Source organism: Caretta caretta, chromosome 2, assembly GCF_965140235.1.
Source record: "Caretta caretta isolate rCarCar2 chromosome 2, rCarCar1.hap1, whole genome shotgun sequence".
Taxonomy (NCBI): domain Eukaryota; kingdom Metazoa; phylum Chordata; order Testudines; family Cheloniidae; genus Caretta; species Caretta caretta.
This window is the reverse complement of record NC_134207.1, coordinates 80,160,909-80,182,176: the sequence shown is the minus strand read 5'-3', so window position 1 is coordinate 80,182,176 and position 21,268 is coordinate 80,160,909. Positions and strand designations below refer to the sequence as shown.

Here is a 21,268-nt window from a genome sequence, read left to right as displayed (position 1 = left end):
AACTATTATAAGCTTGATAGGATTTATATTTTGATATTTATGGAATTCCTCAGAAGTACCTAGAACACAACTATGCTACAGAACCATCATAGCAGAAGCTTTTTCTGAAATGATGGGTAATTCCCCCCCCGGCAGAAGCCGATCTGTTTTTCTTAGACCTCTTTTTGGCTATTATAACTGTACTAAGTTCAGTATGTATCAAGTCTATAAATCTCAACAGCTACCACATTGCAACATCAAAAGCTTAAACTTCAGCTATTATTCATCTTTCAATAATACTAGAGATGAACAACAGCTAAATTACATCCCTCTGTCATCAACTTCAGCTGAAGTACTGTTGTTAGTGGCAGGAAAATTGCTACGCTTCAGAGCAAATAAAGACTGAAGTGAAGGTGGTGGCATGATGGTACGGTAGTGTATGTTTAAAATATACTGTATAATGTCTCTCAGGACTGCAACCTAAAGCAATAGCTGGATCAAAATGTGTCAAGACGAACACTTAATGTACCTTTCCCTGGCTCAGGAGGAGGCTCCTACAGCAGTTCTGCAAACAGCACTAAAAGACATCTCAGGGTTAAGAAGAAAGACGAAGCAGCAATGATAATCCATAAAATTAATAGCCTTCTCAAATTCTGAACTAAATAAATCCAGTTTAATACTTTTGTTTCACTCTTCTTTTATACCTTGCTTAAAGTCACTAACGCTATGAAAAACGCACACATACACAGCACAAACACACTGTAACCCAGTTTTCATGGTGGGCCAGATTCTGCCACTTATTCACACTGAGTCGTACCTTATGCCACTAGGGAGGCAGAATCTGTCCCTTTATGAATAAACTCATAATAGAGGTCAATAACAGCAGTCTGCAATTGTCAAGTTGACAAATATTACCGATTTCTTGATAACAATGGACTTCAGTGTCACACCGCTTGAGGAGATCTACTCAGTTAATAAGGCCTAGAAAGTCTTTTTTTTTTTTTATAAGCAATAATGATGGAGGGCCAGGGCATTTCCTGGGGATTAATGACCAGCTGGGATAGCTGATGGTTTGAAGCGATGCCTCGGGCCATTAACCCGAGCCAGTCATTAATTTCCCCAGGAAATGCCCTGGACCTCAATCATTATAGCTATATTATACAAAAGTAGCTAAAGGAGAAAAAGTTTAACATTGACTTTCTATTTAAAAATGGTGGGGAAAAAAAAAATTCTATCCCACATTTACAAAGCAATGGTATATTTTCATTCTGTGATATGTCCCATAAGAAAAAAACAAACAAACACAACTGCTCATTCCAGCATCAGTTGGAACAGCAAACTTCCCCCAACTATCAGTAAGGATTTAAATTAATCTGTTTTGTAAAGAAAGCAAAATGAGTCTTTTCTTCAGAAGCGAGTGTGTAGTTTGTTCACCATTAGATGAGCTATACAAGGATGAATTGGACGTTCCCATATAATTACTTCAAAATTGACGCTAACGTTGTCACTGAGTTCTCATTTTCTTTCTTGATATAGTCAAGAAAGAAAACAAACATCTACTTTATATATTTCTGTCTTAATAGCCTGGCTTTTTGTCTGTAATTGTCATTGGTATTAAAAAAAAAAAAACAAGACGGTACAGCACTTACATAAAGCTTACCTAAGGGAAGTTTAAGTATTATAAGCAGCAGTAGAAATTTCAAGATATGGTCTGGTATCAAACTATACAGTATTATGACTCAAGTAGAACTACATTAACTAAGACGAATAAAGTGGCCCATCTTGATAAAAGTAAAAGTGTGTTTAACCATAAACATCTGTCTGTCAACCTCAGTTGCCTTATTCCCTTTGTCTCTTCCTTACTCATGTACACAGAGCTATTCTAAACTAAAATACCTTTAAATTTTTAAAATATCTTTCCAAGTCATAAGCCAATGAATGGGTAAGTTTACAGTTAAAATATAGTGAAGAGAGTTAGCTTATATCTGAAATAATAAGCTAAAACAAAAACACTATCTGCTCATAATCAACCCTCTAAGCTATTCAAAGACACCAGATATACACAGCAGGAGATCAAACTACAGTACTGCACTCAAGTGACCAAACCCCCCCACTAGTAAGGAGAGGTCACATTTATTTTAGACAACATAAATACTATAATTCACAGAAAGATTCTTTTTTTCAATTAGCCTTCAGGCTGGTTGATTAGCTGGCAAACTGTTTGAAAGGGTCAGTTTGTCCAGAACTGGTATTTCCACTTTGAAAACTGCTCAGGCATGTCATATACCTGTGTTCACTGAACACTGCTCTTTCAGGCCTATGACTGAGATGATTATTGCTTGACACCAGAATGTCAGAGGGTGTTTTGTAATCACCTACTGCAGCTAGCATTAAAAGTATTGCCCGAAACATAGTATTTTACAGAGTGCAACATAACTGAAGAAAGTTTTACAGATTTAGTTAGAATGAATTCCTACTTCCAACTCAACAGTAAAAGTATTCTTCGGTATATCTTTTAATTAAGAGTCCTACGGTAACTTTGGGTTTAAACCCACCAAGAAAATCAACAGGAAAGGATTGGGAGAAGGGGGAATGTGTATAGGTGGAAGGGTTGTTGATGCATACACCAAAACCTATACCTATTCAAGGGTTCTGACAAGGCTAATTTGCTTACATGAAACATACCTACCCAATCTCATCTCCTTCCACACTATGGCTAACTCAAGGAATTTTGCTGTTGCTATATATTTTGACATTATCGAATGCTGTCTATTTTGACGCAATGGTAACTAATGCAACTGTGCAACTAAAGCCAATTTACTTTTTTTAAATAATGGTTGCCAGGAAACAGAGCTATTTTAATAAACACACACAAGATGAATGCAATTGTCACATTAACTCTCTTGAAAACTTCTACAGTTTAAAATTACACCCTCTTTACTAAGGTGTAATTGAGTATTTTCTTGTCTGTTTCCTGCATTTATGAGGTTATTTAAACAACTCACTAGCACATCAAGATCATGCATGCTAATTATCTTTCAAATTCTTATTTAATATTTTGACTTGATTTATGTAAAACTCACACCTACTGTAAAAAGAAAGCAGGAGCCTGCACAGTCCATTTACTAATCCTATCGTTCTGGGAACACAATTCTAAACTTTAGCTTAGGAGTGATTTGGGATTTCATACCTCCTTCTCACAAGGAAGGTGATTAACTCTAAGCTTGCTCTAAGTCACAGAGAGCCCAAACTTGCAGCTAACACCAGAAATCAGGAATCAGTGCAACTACTTAGAGAGCTCCATGGGGGGCGGGGAATGGGGGGCGGGGCGCGCTAAGAGCACGGAAGTTTAGTAACTTGCAACAAGGCTATTTCATGCCTGTACAGTGAGACTTGCACTAGAAGGTCAAAGAGGCAGCAGCTGCCTGTCTGAAGTGTCCCAGGGTGCGCAGTGTGCTTTGGTCCTTGCAAAGGGGTCTGGTGTTGGCTGGAGCAGGCGCTGGAGGGGGGAAGGGTTGGGAAGCGAAGGAGGGGTTGTGTATAGAGATGGGTCGGGTTTTCTTGTTACCTGTGTGGGGGAAACAATAGCAGGTGAAACTACTGTGGGTGAGTTGGTGCTTCTGTGCCCATTGGCTTCGGGGAGGAGGAGAGGCAGGGGGTCGTGTTTCACTGACACCACCACCACGGAGGCAGCGGCGGCAGCAGCGTCCAGCGGCTCCGCGGGGCGGAGGCAGAGTCTTTTGGGGGATGAGGAGGGGCCGCAGGCATCCCCCCCGGCTGCGGCCGCCCCAGTGTACACCGCCTCGTAGAGGGAGCGCTTGGCTGGGGTCACAGCGGCCGCTTCCGCCTTCACGTGGGGGACGTCGCTGTCTTTGGGGAGGATGTAGGTGTTGGCTGGGGCGGGCGGGGGCCGGTGCCGGTGCCCGCCGTTGAGGATGGCCTGGGCGGCGGTGTAGCAGCCCCCTGCCGCCCCGGCGGGGTGCGGGTGGTGCCCGCCCAGCTTGGTGCCGATGCCGGCGATGCTGTTGAGGGTGGCGATGGAGACGGCGCCGATGCAGTGGTTGGTGTAGGTCTTGGAGAGCTTGGCCGCCTTGGAGAGCATCTGCATGCGGGTGCCCAGCAGGTTCTTGCCGATGGCCTTGTTCTCGTACCAGGTGACATCGCCCTCGCTGCAGTGGTCCCGCGGCCGCTGGAAGAAGGCCTTGCAGAGCGGGTTGCGCTTGGCCAGGTACTTGACGAAGCTGGAGTAGGGGCAGAACTCGGTGCCCGTCTCGTACATGCGGGGCAGGTTCTCCTCGTCGCTGCTCTCCGCCCGCTTCTTGCTCCAGGAGGAGGAGCGCGACTTGTGGTAGGGCCCCAGGGACTTGAAGTAGACGAACTTGCGGCCGTCCTCGTCCATGGCCAGCCCGAAGGAGTCCTCCTCCAGCTCGCGCTGGTTCTCGCGGCCCCGCGTGCAGAAGTACATGCAGGTCTCGAACCAGACCTTGTTGAGCAGCCCGAAGGGGCTCTGCGTGCTGAACACGCTGCAGGTGTACAGCTTGCGCAGGTCCGCCCGCGTGATGGCTTGTTTCTGGACCACCGGCCCCGCGCCCTGCTCCTCCAGCTTGCGGATCACCGCCGCCAGCGTCAGGTTGGCGGCGCGCAGCTCCGGGTCCTTGGTCAGGTCCAGGGTGCGGCAGTAGGGCGGCTCGTTGAGGTAGCGGTTGAGGGAGCTGCGGATGCTGATGAGCGAGGACTTGGAGTAGAGCTGGCCGCTCTTGGAGCGGGCCTCGGCGTAGAAGGAGCGCAGCACCCGGCACAGCGCCCCCTTGTCCATGGTCTCGAAGTCCGGGCTCTGGGACTTCTCGCTCAGGTACTCCCGGAAGATGCGCACCGCGTAGCGGGTGGCCAGCCGGGTGTTCTCGCTCAGCCGGGCCCGCTCGGGGCGCTGCAGTAGCAGGTCGGTCTCCGGGTCCGAGTCCTCCGCGCCCCGGGCGCTAGCGGGGACTGGGGCACCCCCAGCTGCTGCTGCCCCGATGCCGCCGCCACAGCCGCCTCCAAGGCGGCCGCCGCCGCCGCCGCAAGAGGAGTCCAGCCCGCTGCTGCCCCGGTCCATACTGATCATAAGGACCGGCTCGGGCTCCAGCGGCTCCTCCTCGGCGTCCCACTCCAGCCCCATTTCCTCCTCCTCCTCCTCCTCCTCCTCGTCCAGTAGCAGGAACCCCCCATCGGCGCCGTCCTCCTCGTCCCCCGTTATCTGCACCTCCTGGATCTCATCGTCGTCCTCCCCGTCCTCGTCCTCCCCCGCGCTGCAGTAGTGGTGGGGGCGGTGGGTGCCGCCGCGGCCCGGCGGCCGGTCCCCCGCATTGTTCTCCCCGCCGCCGCTGCCGGTGTTCCAGTCGCCGCCGCTGCCAGGCATTCTCGCCATATTGCCGTCTCCCTGCCAGTCCTCGGGCAGGGCGCATGCGCTATATTGGACCGCAGCGCTGGAGAGCTTTTGTGTTTAATGACCTTCAGCTACCGGGAGGCAAAGCTGGGCTCTTAAAGGGGCCGCGCGCTCCCAGCGGCGGCGGGGGCTGCCGCGCGGCGGGAGAGGGAAGGGAGAGCGCGGCAGGGGCAGGGCGGAGAGGCAGGCGGCGGTGCGCGGTAGGGGGGACGCCAGCGGAGCGACTGCCGGCCTCAGCGCCCAGGCTGCGGGAGCTACTTACCCTCACTCCCTGCCGGCCAGCCCGCGGGCTCTAAGTGATGCCTGGAGAGCAGCACTGCGGTCCCCCCGCCCCTCATCGCCCCCCCGGGGGTCCCGCCCCGTGCTGGGCGCTGGAGCAGCCTCCCAGGCGGCTAAAGCCCGCTTCCCCCACCCACCCCCAGGCCCGCGGTGCAGCGAGAGCGGCAGCAGGTGAGACACCTGGGGAGGGGGGCAGGCACTGCACGCGGGCGGCTCGGCTCGGCTTCTTCCTGCCTCGCCGCTCTAACAAGCCCCCAGCAGCAAAGTGAAACTCACTCTGGGACGCCGGCGGGAGCGAAACTTCGTGTCATCACTTCAGCCTGGCTCCCCCTTGCCCTCGGAGCCGCTTCGGACCAGGCTCGGCTTCCTTGACACTGCAGCGGCCGGGAAGCAGAGCCCCGGCTGAAGCCCACAGAGGCCGAGTTGGCTGTGCAGGCTGTAGGTACAGGTCCCGCGCAAAGTCCTTTCCGAAAAGAGCTCTGCTCTCCCCCCTCTGCTTGCTACAGACCGGCTCGCAGCCTTGCTGCGTCCGGCTTTGCCAACAGCCCGCTTGGTTCCTGCCTTGTTGTTAAGAAGCCAGCAAGTAGCACAGGAAGCCGCCGGGGCTAGGAAAACCCACACAACGTTCCGCAGGCAAAGAGGCAGTCCAGATCTATCCGGACCGCGAGGCCAGGCAGCCGCACACACGCAAAGCGCCGCGCCAGCCGTGCAGAACACAGGCACCAACGTTTTCCTCCGCTCCAGCTTTGCAAAAAGCCTTAAACTTATTTTCAGCTTGATCATTTTAACACTGGATCCTAGGGACAAAATCCACCACTTGGTACCCTCAGCAGCTCCGAGTCGTGCTCGGTTTCTCATTACTATCATTCGTTTTTTTCCGGTGACATTTTGAAGATTTCACAAACTTATCTCAGTGTTGTTCTGATCGTCTTTCTCCCTTCCTCTCACTTTTGTTCTCTACATTGTGAGCATTCAAAAACTTCGTCAAAACAGCACAAAAACATTCGCCCCCCCCCACATATGGAAAGGAAGTGATCAGAAACCTTAAACACTACCATCACTACTTAATATCACAAATCTGGATAAATTAATTGATGTTTACTCGGTACTTTTGCTCCTCCCCTATCCTCCTCACTAACCAAAAATACCCTTCCCCCACCCTTTTCTGTAGTTGGTGTATTTTCAACTAGAACAAAGGTAGGAAGAAATCATGTGAGGAGACAGACAAGTCAGAACAGGTACCAGAATACCCCAGATATGATTCATAGGTAAAAGGGGAGTCTGTGGATATTGTGATCTACAAAGGTGATGGAAAGTTATTGACATTCTCCACATGAATTTTGTTTTTATAATATTAAGGGATTGGTTGTAGAGCAATTTTGTTAAACCAGATCACCTCTTTCTGAGATGGCACAAATGTCAGCAAGAACTCATAACACATTTTAACTCGAATAATAATTTGCATTTGTTTTTAAAATACCCACCTCAGTCTATTTGCAAGAGTCTGTCAGCCTGTAGGCTTACCACTAATAATCCTCGTTTATAAACAGGTAATGGCCGGAGCCTTGGTAGTGGGCAGTTTATATGGAGTTCAGTTCAGCAGTACAGTGATCCATAAAAACTATGGATGAATAATACAAAGGTAGTCTAATACACAAAATTTGAAGGGGAGAGTGCACATTCTTTACTAATCTTATTGGAGGATATGAAAGAATAATGGCAATCTTCTCTCTCTTGCGAAGAAGGCCTCTGCTTCTATCTATATATGGTTCACCTATAAGTAAAAAAGTGTGGTCATATTTTGACAAGGGACTTTGTAAAAGTAGGATCAGGTGGTTTCTACATGTATTATGTCAATTTCCAAATCCGAAGTTCTAAGTTTACAGGTGTAAGGGTTTTGTTGTTTTTTTTAAACCTACCAGCTTTGAAAGCCAAGATGGTGTTGTGTGCACTTCACCACCAGAAATATTCAGATGACCAAATGATGCTTTCAATTACACTTGTGCATGTATTGCCTTCTCTGTTTTATCTATGCAGCCCAAGTGGGCATAATTTGAACAAAGTGGAGATCCTATTGCAGCACTACCTGTGTAACTTAGTTAACAGTTCTGTTGATCAGTCAAGAAAAAAATCCAATTTTCTTATGCTTACCATATTTTTGCAGTAATGAGAAAAAAATTAAAATAAAACAAAACATCAGAGAAACTGAATACTCAGAGAAAGCAGATCTGCCTAATAAAGTTTTGCCATTTTTGGTCACTTTTTGGAGTACAAATTCATTTTTACAGCCTTTTTAGCCCTGGTTCTATTTCACTGCATGTAAACATACATTTATATTTGAGAATTACTGTGGGATGAAGCCCCCCTCCTCAAAAAAAAAAAGATTACCATTATTATATTCTCTGAACAGAACTCTTCATGCTCAATGGAAAGCTACTTTTCAGACCACACTCCCAAAATAAATAAATTTGCACCTCCACTAATAGGTTAGTTACACCCATGTATGGTGCAGTTCAGTTTATATTTCATCAGTAAGAATTTTCTAACTCCATTCAGATAAATATTTGTAGGCAAAGCTTGATATTCCTCACTATACTGTGAAGTTCCAATATGGTAGCTTGTTCCTGATATAGATTCAGATTCAATACAAATTTAAGTTCCTCCTCCACTCCACCTCTAGTACTGTGGGAGTTTTGGTGGCTGTTGATCAGTTTGTGGCTATTTTTTGTCAGACAGGTGATTTCTTGATATATAGTTTTATCAATTCAAATAAATATAAGCTGCTACTGTGGCTGGTCATTGCACCTGAAATCAATCTTAATTGCAAAATTGATGGATGGCAATTAAAGCAGGCATACGAATTTGTCAGACATTCTTTAATGCTGAGAACCAAGGACTTTTACTCGTTAAGCTTTCTAGAACAATTTTAAGTTTAAGTAATCTATGTGAGTCACAGACCAGACAGCCAGTTATTTTACACAAGGCTAAGCTTCAGTATAGCCCCTGGAGGAGAAACACATATATGAAGTTTGCAAAAGCAATAGCACTCTTTCTGCTGCACTAAAATTATTAATGCTAATTGCAAGAGACAAATTAGTATGTAGAATTGATGTGCAAATTTTAGAGTAGGTTAGACAAATTTGAAATAAGCACAACATGATGCTACAGAAAAAGTGCCTAACTATCATGCCCAAAATATAATTGAAAGGAGTACTGTGTTACACCAGAGTAATTATACAGAAGTCAAAGAAGTTACTGTGCTTACACTAATATAACAGAGCGGAGTATTAAAGGCAGTCATCATATAGGGAGATTTTTTACTATCCAAATAATCTCCTGATACAAATAACTTTCTATCATCTGCTATTTGCAGCCCAGTCCTGAGCCAGAATCTAGGAGACTGTACACTGAAGAGGACTTTAAGTCAGAACAGACATTTACAAAGCTGAGAGACTACGCTGTGGATAAGATCTGAAAGACACAATGAGAAATTGTTCACCTTGCGAAAAAAAAAAATCAATCTCAAGGGCTAGTGATCTACCAATGTCCTAGAGTTTATTTTTAAATTTAATTCCCATATGTGCTAAAAACAATTAGCTAATTAACAATTGACTTCCATTTTTAAAAATGGTTACTTTTATCCTATAGGAGGATCACAGAAAACATGAACGCATGTATCTAAAAGAATTCTGTACCCCTGAGGACAAAAGGGGAACCTCCCCCCCCAAAAAAACCACCCTTATTTTTAAAGTGTAAAAAAAGAAAAGCCATCAGCTTGACAGCTTCTTTGTCTGGATGTTCTTTCAATCATTGATTTCTGATTACAGGAAATATATAATGTTGACAGACCTGGAGTTGCATGTGGAGTCAAGTACATAATGAGTAAGTAAAAAGGAAGTAAAAAACTTTGAGTGAGGCTGGAGAGGAGAAAGGACACCGTGGGCAACCTTAATACAAACTTCACTACATATTCTAGACCTCTCAACAAACAGGAGGGAATTTAGAGAACGAAAATAGTTTACAAGGGATTGTAATTGGGGAGAAATTAACAGTTCATCTTGAATATCAGGTCAGAAGTCTTCCTGGAGGGGAGACTTAGCCTGCACAGGTGTATCCCAAAAGAACTGGGAGCCCTATTGCTCAAGACATTTAAAACTAGATTGGTTAAAAGCAGCAGAAACTGGACTGTAGAGAATAATTCTACATTGCCTAACCCCCTTTGCCGAAGTCATCTAATTCTAACTGTCATGGTATTACTTAAACCCCAATCAACACATCTACTCCACCTTCCTTGGAGCTCAAAGCCCCAGTTCTGCAATGAGTACTGTGAACATTGTAGGATTGGGACCTATTCTAACATAAGCCCTTTGCACACTGATAAAATAAGGCATATTTCAAGCAGCATTAAACACATTTTAACTAACAGGATGTTAAACACCACATAACAATATCAAAGTACCTGCCACATTAAGGTTCACCACTGGCCTCAGTTTCCCTTTTTTTCCAATCCCTCTAAGTATTCATATGCCACAGAACTAGTATTCCAAACTAAGATCTCCCCTCTGGGTTCTGGTTTATTAATGGTTTTACACTAAAGGTATTCAACTCTTTACCCTTGTATCCAGCTCCCCAGCCCTTTGAGGACTTTTATCACTGCTTCCTGCTAGTCTTGCTCCTGTTCTGATCCCTCTGCACAGGCAGCTCACCAGTTCCACAGTTCTTCACAGCAGCCTGCAAAAGGATAGCTGCCTGAAGAAAAGTCCCACACCAGATCTTTTCCAGTTCCTAATCTCCTTCAACCTGAACTCAGTCTACTTCTCATATAGTCCTTGTAGATAATCACCAGTTCCCATTATTCTTCCTGGTCATGTGTCCCTTCTAGTCAGGTGCTTCATGGGGATTTCCCCAAGAACTAAAAATACCCAGAAGTCCATCCTTAAAAGGCCACCTGCTGTAATGGACATGTTAAACCTATTTGAGCTTCTGTAGTGGGCAGAGCCCAAAAGGAGATTCTGTTTATGAAAACACTAACATTTTCCCCCTTAGCAGAAACTAAGGAGAAACAGAACACAAGGGTCACCTAAGTGGCTTGTGGAAATGAAGAACGAAACCAGAATGGGGATGAGGAGATCAAGGTTCAGAATGAGGGATTTGGAAGGGGTCATTGAGAAGACACGCACTATTACCAAAAAAAAAAAAAAAAAAAGTGCCATTGAACACCATCCAGAGGAATTCTGCCCAAATGTGTGATCCAACAAGTGTAAGGGAGTAGGTCCCTCATCCTGCACTGAGAAATGGCTGTTTTGGGCAGTGCTAAAATGATCCTATTTAATCCTTGAGAAGAAGTGGGTTCCTCCCAGAAAAAACAAATGATCATCTCTGAAGGAAAGGAAGAGGTTGCAAAACAAAAAGGATCAACTACATATGGGGGACAAATAATGCAAATACAGGGATGGGAGCGAGGTTACAGAGTAAAAACAAGGAATTCAGACAACCCTGAACAAAGAACCCTGGACAACGCCTACCACTCAGAGAACAAGTCCTAGGAGTCAGTGGATGCCACCCAGAGAAATTTTGCTCAAATATATGAACAAACAGGTGACAGGAAATAGGCCCCTGTGTCACAGATAATCCACCCCGTTGTCTAGCTTCCTCTTCCTGGATTAATGGGAGGCCATCTTGGACAATGCCAGAAGCAGAGTGATGAAGTCTCTGGACTTTGTGGGACCACAGATAGGATGTACATAAATAAAAAGAGGTGGGGGGATATGCAGCAAAACTTTAATAAAAGATTGTGGAAGAGGCAGAAAAGGGCCTGCAAACTGGCCCATTGTGGGTATGTATACTCCAGAGTCTCCTTCTGACTGCAAAAAGGCCAAGTGTTGAGGACTCCATGAACCATACCAAAAACCACATATGTGGTCACAGCTCCATGGAGCAGCCACCAACCCATATTCCTGGCAGGCTATGGAACTAAGGTGGAATGCAAGCTGGCTCACAATGGAGCCTCTTCTTTGGAAGGTAGTAATAGGTCCTGTCACTAGTCATCTGAATGGGGTAGGAGGGTGAGGAAATGGATGGTATGGAACACAACTATGTGCATATAGCTGTTCATGAGGCTTGACTCATTGACAGACTGTCTGGATGTCATTAAGCCAGATAGTGCACTGGAGGGAGCCAGGGGAACAGGCACAATGTGATATGTGTACAGTGGTTTTCAAACTTTTTCCTAGAGACCCAGTTGAAGAAAATTGTTGATGCCTGTGACCCAGTGGACTTGGGGATGAGGGGTCTAGGGTGTGGGAGGGGGCTCTGGCGGCGCAGGAAGGGGCTACGGTTTTGAGGGGGGGGCTCAGGGCAGGGGGTTGTGGTGCACGCTTACCTTCGGCAGGTCCTGGTCAGTCAAACAGCTGGGGTGCAGAGGCACAGTGTCTCAGAAGTGGCCAGCAGCAAGTCTGGCTCCTAGGTGGAGGCATGTAAGCAGCTCTCACCCACAGGCACCACCCCCCACCCAGCTCCCCCATTGGCTAGTAACCGGCCCATGGGAGAGCAGCACCAGTGCTCAGGGTGGGGGCAGCACGCAGAGTCCTGTGCGCGCCCCCCCACCCAGGAGGCGGACCTGCTGTTGGCTGCTTCTGGGGCACAGCATGGTGTTGGAACAGGTAGGACTAGCCTGCCTTAGCTGTGCAGCACTGCTGACGGGACTTTTAACAGCCTGGTCAGTGGTGCTGACTAGAGCCGCCGTAACCCAGTGCCTTACATTCCGTGACCCAGTACTGGGTCGTGACGGACAGTTTGAAAACCACTGGTGTACACATTTAACATTGAGAGAGAAGAGAAAATAAAAATAAAATATTTTTTTTTAACACAATGCATTTTCCCTGAGTCTACAAGGTCATACCAAAAGTGATGTGCCAATCAATACTAAAGACATGGAACTCTAACAACTGTTTTTTTGCAATGTTGTCTATTTCGACTGTAAACTCTTCAGGGAAAGAACTTTAGCATCATATGTCTCACACACCTTGCTAGCACGATGAAAATTAAGACCTTTTGAGACTCCTATTTTCAGCTGCAAAAGAAGGGGATGCATTTTTTCTCCCAAAAATACAGAAGAGCTATACTCAGGTCTCTCGAGCCCTTTGAAGTCACGTTTTATTCGTGCATTCCCATTTATGGAAGTTTTAGCAGCTTTTTCAGAAGTTGTTTGAGGTTACTATGGAATGCATTATTTAATTTTTACTTAAACCATTAATGTTTCAACATTATATTTTTCTTTGGTTCTGTGATGCTGACGGCAATTTAAAACAGCTGGTTTCTACTACATGAAAACGGTTTGTTTAGCTAGTCTTTGTTTTGTAGTGTACTTTAGGAGTTCCTTTTGTGGTGTCTGTGTTGTGAGGAGTGCACCACTAAGTAGGGTTGCCAACTTTCTAGTCACAAAACCGAACACCCTAGCCCCACCCTTTCCCCCCCAAGCACATACCCATTCCCCACCCCTTCCGTGAGGCCCCGCCCCCACTGACTACATTCCCCCTCCCTCAGTGGCTCGCTCTCCCCCACCCTCACTCACTTTCACTGGGCTGGGGCACGGGGTTGGGGTGTGGGCTCCAGGGTGGGGCCAGAACTGAGGGGTTTAGGGTGCAGGAGAGGGCTCCAGGCTGGGGCAGAGGGATTTGGAATGTGGGAGGGCATATGGGCTCTGGGATGAGGGTGTGGGCAGGTGTTCCAGGCTGGGGCTGAGGGATTCAGAGTGCAGGAGGGAGCTATGGGTTGAGGCAGGGGGTTGGGGTGCAGGAGGGGATACAGACTCTGGGGTGGGGCCAGGGATGAGGTGTTTGGGGTGCAGGAGGGGGCTCAGGGCTGGTAGTTAGGGCTCAGGGTTGGGGTCTGGGCGTACCTCAGGCGGCTCCTGGTTAGCAGCCCAACGAGGCTAACGCAGGTTTCCTGCCTCTCCTGGCACCGTGCTGGGCCCTGGAAGCAGCCAGCAGCAGGTCCAGCTCCTAGGCAGGGGAGGGTGGGTAGGAGGCTCCGCCCGCTGCTCTCACCCACAGGAACCCCTCCCCCCCAGCACAGCCAATGGGAGTGCGGAGCCGGTGCTCAGGCAGTGTGCAGAGTCCTGTGCGCCCCCCCAGGAGCTGGACCTGCTGGCCACTTCCGGGGCACAGCAAGGTGCCAGGAAAGGTAGGGACTAGCCTGCCTTAGCCCTGCAGCACTGCTGACTGGAGCTGCCAGGGTCCCTTTTCGACTGGGCATTCCATCAAAAACTGGACACCTGGCAACCCTACCACTAAGTGTCTGTCTATCTGGGTAAAAAAGGTGGGTTTTTCCAATCAAATTGGAATTAGAAAAGGTACAGAAAAAAGGGCAACAAAAATTATTAGGGGTATGGAACAGCTTTCATATGAGGAGTGATTAATAAGACTGGGACTTTTCAACTTGGGAAAGAGATAACTAAGGGGGGACATGATAGAGGTCTATAAAATCATGACTGGTGTGGAGAAAGTAAATAAGGAAGTGTTATGAGAAGGAGTAAACACAAGAACTAGGGGTCACCAAATTAAATTAATAGGCAGCAGGTTTAAAACAAAAGGAAGTATTCTCTCCCCCCCCCCACACACACAGCACAGTCAACCTGTGGAAGACTTTGCCAGAGGATGTTGTGAAGACCAAGACTATAACAGGCTTAAAAAAAAAAAAGAACTAGATAAGTTCCTGGAGGATAGGTCCATCAATAGCTATTAGCCAGGATGGGCAGGGATGGTGTACCTAGCTTCTGTTTGCCAGAAGCTGGGAATGGATCACTTGATGATTACCTCTTCTGTTCATTCCCTCTGGGGCACCCAGCACTGGCTACTGTCGGAAGACAGGACAGTGGGCTAAATGGACTTTTGATCTGACCCAGTATGGCTTTTGCGTACTTAAAGTTCTTTAACTTGATTGAAAACCCTTCCTCACATTTCTGGGGACACATTTTAACCACTTTAAAATTGGATCAGCTCACATGACACACAAAACGTATTGTCATTAAGAATTGCTGTAGCTTCCCTCAGATGGTTTTAGCAAAGAAAATGCAGTCTCTGGATTGTCATGACTGACATTCAAATACAATTAGTTAGTTTCTTTTTTTCTCTCTTAGCTTCATTTGGTAGTGTTTTGGCAAAGTAGGTTTATATAATTCCTGCACCGACATCTGCTCTTGGCCAACTCAAGAAGTTTTCTGGCATTGTAATAATGCAATGACATAATTAATATTGCCTTCTCACTGCAATGTCACATATATAAATCTCTAGTTATGCTATAAGATTTATACACACAAACTATATAAGTAGAGTATGCATCAAGGATTACGCTAGGATATTTTATTTATCAGCCTTTGAAGGGGAAAAAGCATATCCCCTGATTGAGTGAGAATAAACTGCATTTCCTTCTTGCTGTCCACGATATAATATTTTATTCATATCACTAAAAGTTTTAGACTATTACTGTGTTTGGCAGTATATTAATGGGAATGAAAATGAACAGAATTGTTTATGTGCCACAGCAATTTGGTTTGGCTGGCACTTGAGAGGGACTAGGACATGATGTTGGTGTATATAACTATTCATGCAAAGTCTGTGGTGAGATCTGTTCAGAATTTCAGTGCTTGAGGTTTAAAAGGCAGAGGCCAGGATGCAAGACAGAGCTTAAGGCATGTAGGCTGCAGCTGAAATATATTCTATATTATTTAGGTTAAAGGCTCAAGACAGTTAAAAAAACAAACAAACAACAACAACAAAAACCCCACAAACCACCTGAAACAGTTCTACATTTTTAAGTAAAGAAAGGAGAGAGCGAGCGCGCACTTCTGCTAAAAGCAGAAGAAAAGGAAGACTTGGTGAGAGTTGCAAGCGTATTTTGTTGGGCATATGGTATGTTAGAAAAAGGATAGGAAATCTGAGGATTTTTTTTTTTTTTAATATGCAACCCTGTTCAGACATCCGTTTCTTCATCACTAAGCTGCCCCTTGTTTTAGTTAATCTTTCACTCATATAAGCAAGCAGCTAAGGGCCTGATCCAAAGCCCATCAAAATCAGTGGGGGTGGGTTTTTTTCATTGAAGATCACTATTCAGGTTCCTTTCACAACATTTAAATTGCTGATAAAATAAATTTAAAAAAAAAGGGGGACTCAAATTATGCTGTCTAGCCAGACTGTCTCAAAGCCATCGTTTTGCGCATTCCAGGGCTGAAATTGTTATAGAATTATTTGATAGAGGAGTCCTTGGTTCTTAGGACTTCTGAGCTTTGTTAAAACAAGCAAACAAATAACCCACAAGGTCACGATTAAAATGTACAAGTGCACAATCTCTCAATGAGCAGCCTTGGAAAATGGTTATCAAGTTATTTCAAATATTTTTCTCCAAGTTAATGTGGCAGTTACCCCCTTGTGGAGCTGTTCCTACAATTTAGCTTATTTATTTGTGTACTGTCAGTTTCTTTCTTTCAGAATGGTGTCAAAGCACCCACTGCAGAGAAAAACAAGTCACAAATCAAAGCCCCAGTGTAGCAGGATACAAAAGTGTGAAATCCAGGCCCATTGCTTTCATTCTAGCTTTAATGATCATAAAAACCTGCTGTAGGGCAGGACTAATCTTCCAGAAAATGATTATTGAGCCCTGGTAACTCAGTTATATGTGAAGACTTAAAAATGTTGTTTCTTGTGCCAACTGAATGTTCTACAAGAACCTCATGTGGTGTCCTGCACCTGGCTGAGAAATACGATGCATTACACTATATAGGAAAGGAAGTGTATTAATTCCCAGGCAGCTGTAAACAATTTAACCACCTCTCTCTCAACAACCTGAGATTTTATATCAGTCTGGTTTTCCAAATTTAAGTAAAGTTTCCCAGGGAACAGATGGTTTGGCAAATTCATAAAACGACAGATAAAACCTTCGTTTGCTGGTACGAATGTGGCCCATGCAGTAATATCCATGACAGCACTGCCAACCCTTAAGTCTCACACGTTTTTTTGTTTCTCTTAAAGCTCCATATGCTGGTATCAAGAGATTGCATGAAAATTTTAACTTTACTTTTGTTTAAATTGAAGCTTCTAGCTTTCATGGTTGCAGAGACAAGCTCGAAAATGTGAAGTAAGTGCACCCTAAAGGCAAAGAAAAAGAACTCACATTAAAATAACCCTCATGATTTTTAAGCTAGTCTCATGATTTTTGAATGCTTGGGGTTGGTAATGCGGTGGCCAAATGATACGAGACCAGTGTGAAATAAGTTGTTAGTTTGGCCTATTTCCTAATGGATAGGTCCCCACATCACAAACAGACATCTTGGCAACTTTGTTGACAGTCTCAAAAGAGGGGGGGTCAAAGACTGAGAATGAACTGCTTTTGGCTCAAAATGTTCAGGACCAGATTTTCAAGCGTGCCTAGCCCCAGTTAGTGGATGCCGAGACCTCTGTATCTAATATTCTCATTTTGGCACCTAAATGAAGTGGCCAGTTTTTCCACAAAGGCTTATCGCCCAGTAGTTCCTAATTTTTTTCCAATGGGATCTAAGAGTTAGTGGGTGCAAAGCTCTTTTGAAGGCACCTAGGCAGAACAGCATGAGAACACTTGCAGTGATTTACCTATTTCTGTGTCTCAGTACTTGTACCTAGTACTATCCATCTGGTTACCTTTAACAAAAACTCAATTTTGCAATATTTTTTGTAATAATGATGGTATGCTTCTGCCCATCTCTAGATATAGCATTACACATCCTCAGTTCTCTTTTTTTGGCTTCTGTAGTTTTAATTAAAATCTCAAAAAACTTACTTCTTCTCAGCAAGGCCTATTTGTTATTGATATCTTCAAAAAGTTCAAATAAAAATAAAAACCAAAAACCTCTCTAAATCCAACAGTATCTGAATGTTTATGGAACCTTAGTAATACACATAGCACAGAGGTAGAATTAGTTTTGAAAGCAAAGCAGCCATAAAAGACTCCCTCAAAAGACCAGGATTGAGATAGGCAAAACTCGTGCATCTTAAATAGGAGCTAGCTTGAGTTTGTTCATCTCTCCTTCCCAAATGAGCTTGTCAGATCCGAGAGAGTTAGGGTTTGTTTTTTTAAAATAGCTACTTGACTCCTACTGAATTGTTCTGATTAAGTCAAGGGAGAAGGCTCCTCACTACACCACTGAATATACTAGGGAAAACCTCACATTCCTTTGAGATAATTAGTAATTAATATTCCATTGGCAGCACATCAAATTTCACATGCACTTCCTAGCTTTGGTCACATCTGAAATAATACAAGAAGAGAATTCTCATACCATATTTTGGCTAAAACAAGGAAGCGGTGCACATCTCGTGAGCAAGCTTGTTCTTTAAGGTTTTTTTAATCATCTTCACCTGATGGGGGTGCTGAAGTGCTGTGGCAGACTAGCCCTTTTTAGTACTTAGTAGAGCACCAAGCGTACCACAACTCAGAGGCACCTCAGTTGCTATGACGACTAGGCTCTGTTATCTGATGGGTCCCATTCTGACACATGACTTGACTAGGGCTGGAGAAAAGGTCGCCATTAACTTAGTTTCCCTCTTAGTTCATTTCAGCCCTAGAGGTAATTGGGTATCTTGCAGGTCCCCTGGCCAGGGCTAAGGACTACCCAACATATTCTTTGTGGCCCCTTCATGTTGCTGTTCCACTTTTACACAGCTCCACATCTAGGTCGGTTTTTAATAAAGGCAGCTTAGGAACAGCTTTTCTAGCTCCTTACCCACTGGCTCTCAAACATAACTACCTTCAAATACCACGCTGCCTCAACGAATCACTCTTGACCAACTGTCACTCCAACTGCCAAAGAACGTTTTCTTTTTCTGCCAGCCCGTGACTGCTCAGCAGATTCATCACAGCTCACTCTTGTACAGTATTTTTCTTCCAGCATGCCACTATTTCAGCAAGTACAGAGGGGTTCATTGCTAGATAATCACATAAACAACATGGCAGAACTACATAGGCATATTCAAGAGGAAAAAAATGCTTTTTATAAAGGAACGAGCAGTCATTGCTCAAGGCACCAGTTGGAATAGATCAATAACGGCTCACCTTCATGCTGTAAATACATTTATAAAAGGCCTATATCGGGGGGGGGGGGAGAGGGAGGAAGGAGAAGAGGGAAGAGTGTGGAAAGGTGATGTTAGCTTTTTGTACGGTCTCACCATGAATGCAAAGTTCATGGAGGATCTCAAAGTCCAAGGACAAAGAACATTACCTCACTCCACTGTACCTCTAACAAGCCAGCCAATCGTACAATCTTATTTCGTCATGCTTTAGTTTTAACACAGGTATTCTGAACTGGCCACCACACTTGTAGACGGAGGACTGCAATATCTAGAGCAGACTAACTTGTTTTCTATTAAAAGTGTCAACCAAACAAAATCACTTAAAACAACTTTAAATATAGATTCCCCCCCCCCCATCTTTTTTAATTTCAAAATCATGGGAAAATGTCCACCTTTTCTCATGGTTTTTAGTTTCCTCCTCCCGCACTCCCCATCCCCCCTCCCTCCCCACTGGAAATCGTGATACAAGTTTTAAAAAAGTTAAAAGTGAGAGAAAGTAAGACTTTTTCCTCTTACTTTTCAACTGGAAAGAAGGGAAAAGTGGTGGTAGGGAAACAACATTTTCATTTTTCACTCCCACTCCCCCCCCCCCACTGAAAAAGGTGACAAAAAAGTAATATAAAAGGTGAGAAATTTGGAAAAACCCACACATTCTCTCATTCCCCTACTACTCCCCCCACACACACTTCCCTCTTCCCCCACCCTCTTTTTTCCAACCTTTTCCAATGGGAGAAAAAAAGGAAAAGATGTTAGAGGAGGGGATTATAATAAATAATAATTTTTGACAACAGAAACAAAGTGAAGATTAAAAATTAAATGAAAATTTTCAATTCTTTTCATCAAAAATATCAAATGCTCAAATTTTTATTTTTTTCCCACCAAAACAGAATTTTTCAATAATTTCTAACTGTATCAGGCAAATCTCCTGTGTATGGTTCAGTGATATAACCTCCGTTAACCATGTGGCTCTGTTTTTTGACCAAAGTCAGTAATGTAGGCCAAACCTCTGCAGAGGAGCTGGTTGAAATGACATTCATAAACAAGTCTTCACTGATGTAATAGACAAAGCAGCACTTGATTCACCATCCATGTCATCCTCAGAGACCCATTCCTTCCAATAAAGGACGTTATATTTCTATTCCTTCTCAAAAGGACAACGTATCAAAAATAAAATCCCGGTCATCTGTTACCTATTCATACTGGGGTCGGCTTACATTTAGGAACTGTTACCTGCTTTTTAGAATGGAGTAAAAAAGAACCTTCAAAGGTAACTCAATGTGAAGTAGTCTGTCAAGAAAGAAGCAGGTACAATATAGACAGCAATAGCTGTAGCGGAGAACACATGCAATGCAGTTTCCTACACCACGTTAAAAAAAAAAAAAAAAGACTTCTCCAAGTTCCCCTGAAATCCTATTCAAGTAAAAAATGACACAAGAAATGAACATTAATATAGCTCTTAATGATGTAATCAATCAGTTTTGAAAGAGATTTGCTGGATAATGAAGTGGCTAGGTTTGTCACATGGGCATTACAGACATACTGCTGATGACTGCAAACCAACACTTCATGAACAAGTCAAAAAAGAAAAACCCAACCAAAATCCCCTGGATCCAAATCCCCAAGAATACTCTTTAGCCCAGTGATTAGGGTATACCTGTGGAGAGATAGCTGACCCAAGTTCACATGCCTGCTCCACATCAGGCAGAGCAGGGAATTGAACGCTGGATCTCTCACAACCCAGCTGAGTGGTACCACCTCTTTCTGCTCCTCCTTCTGCCATTTTAGACAAGAGAGTTGCTTTAGTTCAAACAGGAATTATTTTGGGGGAGTCCTGTAGCAGGTGTTATACAGGAGGTCCCTTCTGACCTTGGAATCTGTGAAAAAAATTCTGTTCCAATAAGACCCATTCTTTCCTAGTCCCACAGGAAACCCCACATCTTTGCATCCGCAGGTACATAGTATTGATCAGCTAATACAGCCCAAAAAGAGGTATTCTGCCTCAGCTATTTGCAGTCGTCTGAGAACTATGATCCATGCTATGATGTTTATGTTCACTGCAAAATGCATAAGCCTTCAGGGAAAAATCACTGGTAATCTGGGCACCAGAGCTAAACGCTTTCCAGTAAAATCAGCCATATCAAATATTTGGCTTTGTTTCTTCAGAGGTTAGACTGGGGAACATGGGACTTCCTCTTGCTCTGCGCAGTCATAGTTGTTGAGCTACTTTTTTTAGATCATGGGCATTAAGCCCCAAGAATACTGGTACTGCTGCTGCTCTAACAAGATCTGTATCACTTTCATGCAAGAATTTACCATTCCACAGATAAGAGATTTGATTAGTAGAGGTTTTCCAAAAGGGGCAAATAGTCTAAAAATCATCCAACCATATGTTTGTAAGCTGAACAATATTGGAAAATGATGGCTCTTGACCTGTGGAAAACTCCCCTGTTGTAGAGTATGGTGTCCAAAGGCTTTCAGTGTAGCT

General features: G+C 44.6%; 1 protein-coding gene across 5 annotated transcripts in view; it reads right to left on the bottom strand.

Annotated features, from left to right (window-relative positions):
• Nucleotides 1-21,268, bottom strand: part of KCTD1 (potassium channel tetramerization domain containing 1) — a 150,655-nt gene that overhangs the window by 93,639 nt on the left and 35,748 nt on the right. Inside the window, exon 1 of one of the 5 annotated variants that reach the window (XM_075125259.1) lies at nucleotides 5,960-6,679. The exons of 2 other annotated variants lie outside the window; for them this stretch is intronic. Coding sequence is in view for 1 of the 3 variants with exons in the window: in XM_048840511.2 (XP_048696468.2) it covers nucleotides 3,548-5,386 (1,839 nt within the window). In the remaining 2 variants the exon portion in view is untranslated. 2 more of the 5 variants (XM_075125260.1, XM_048840511.2) reach the window with 2 other exon arrangements.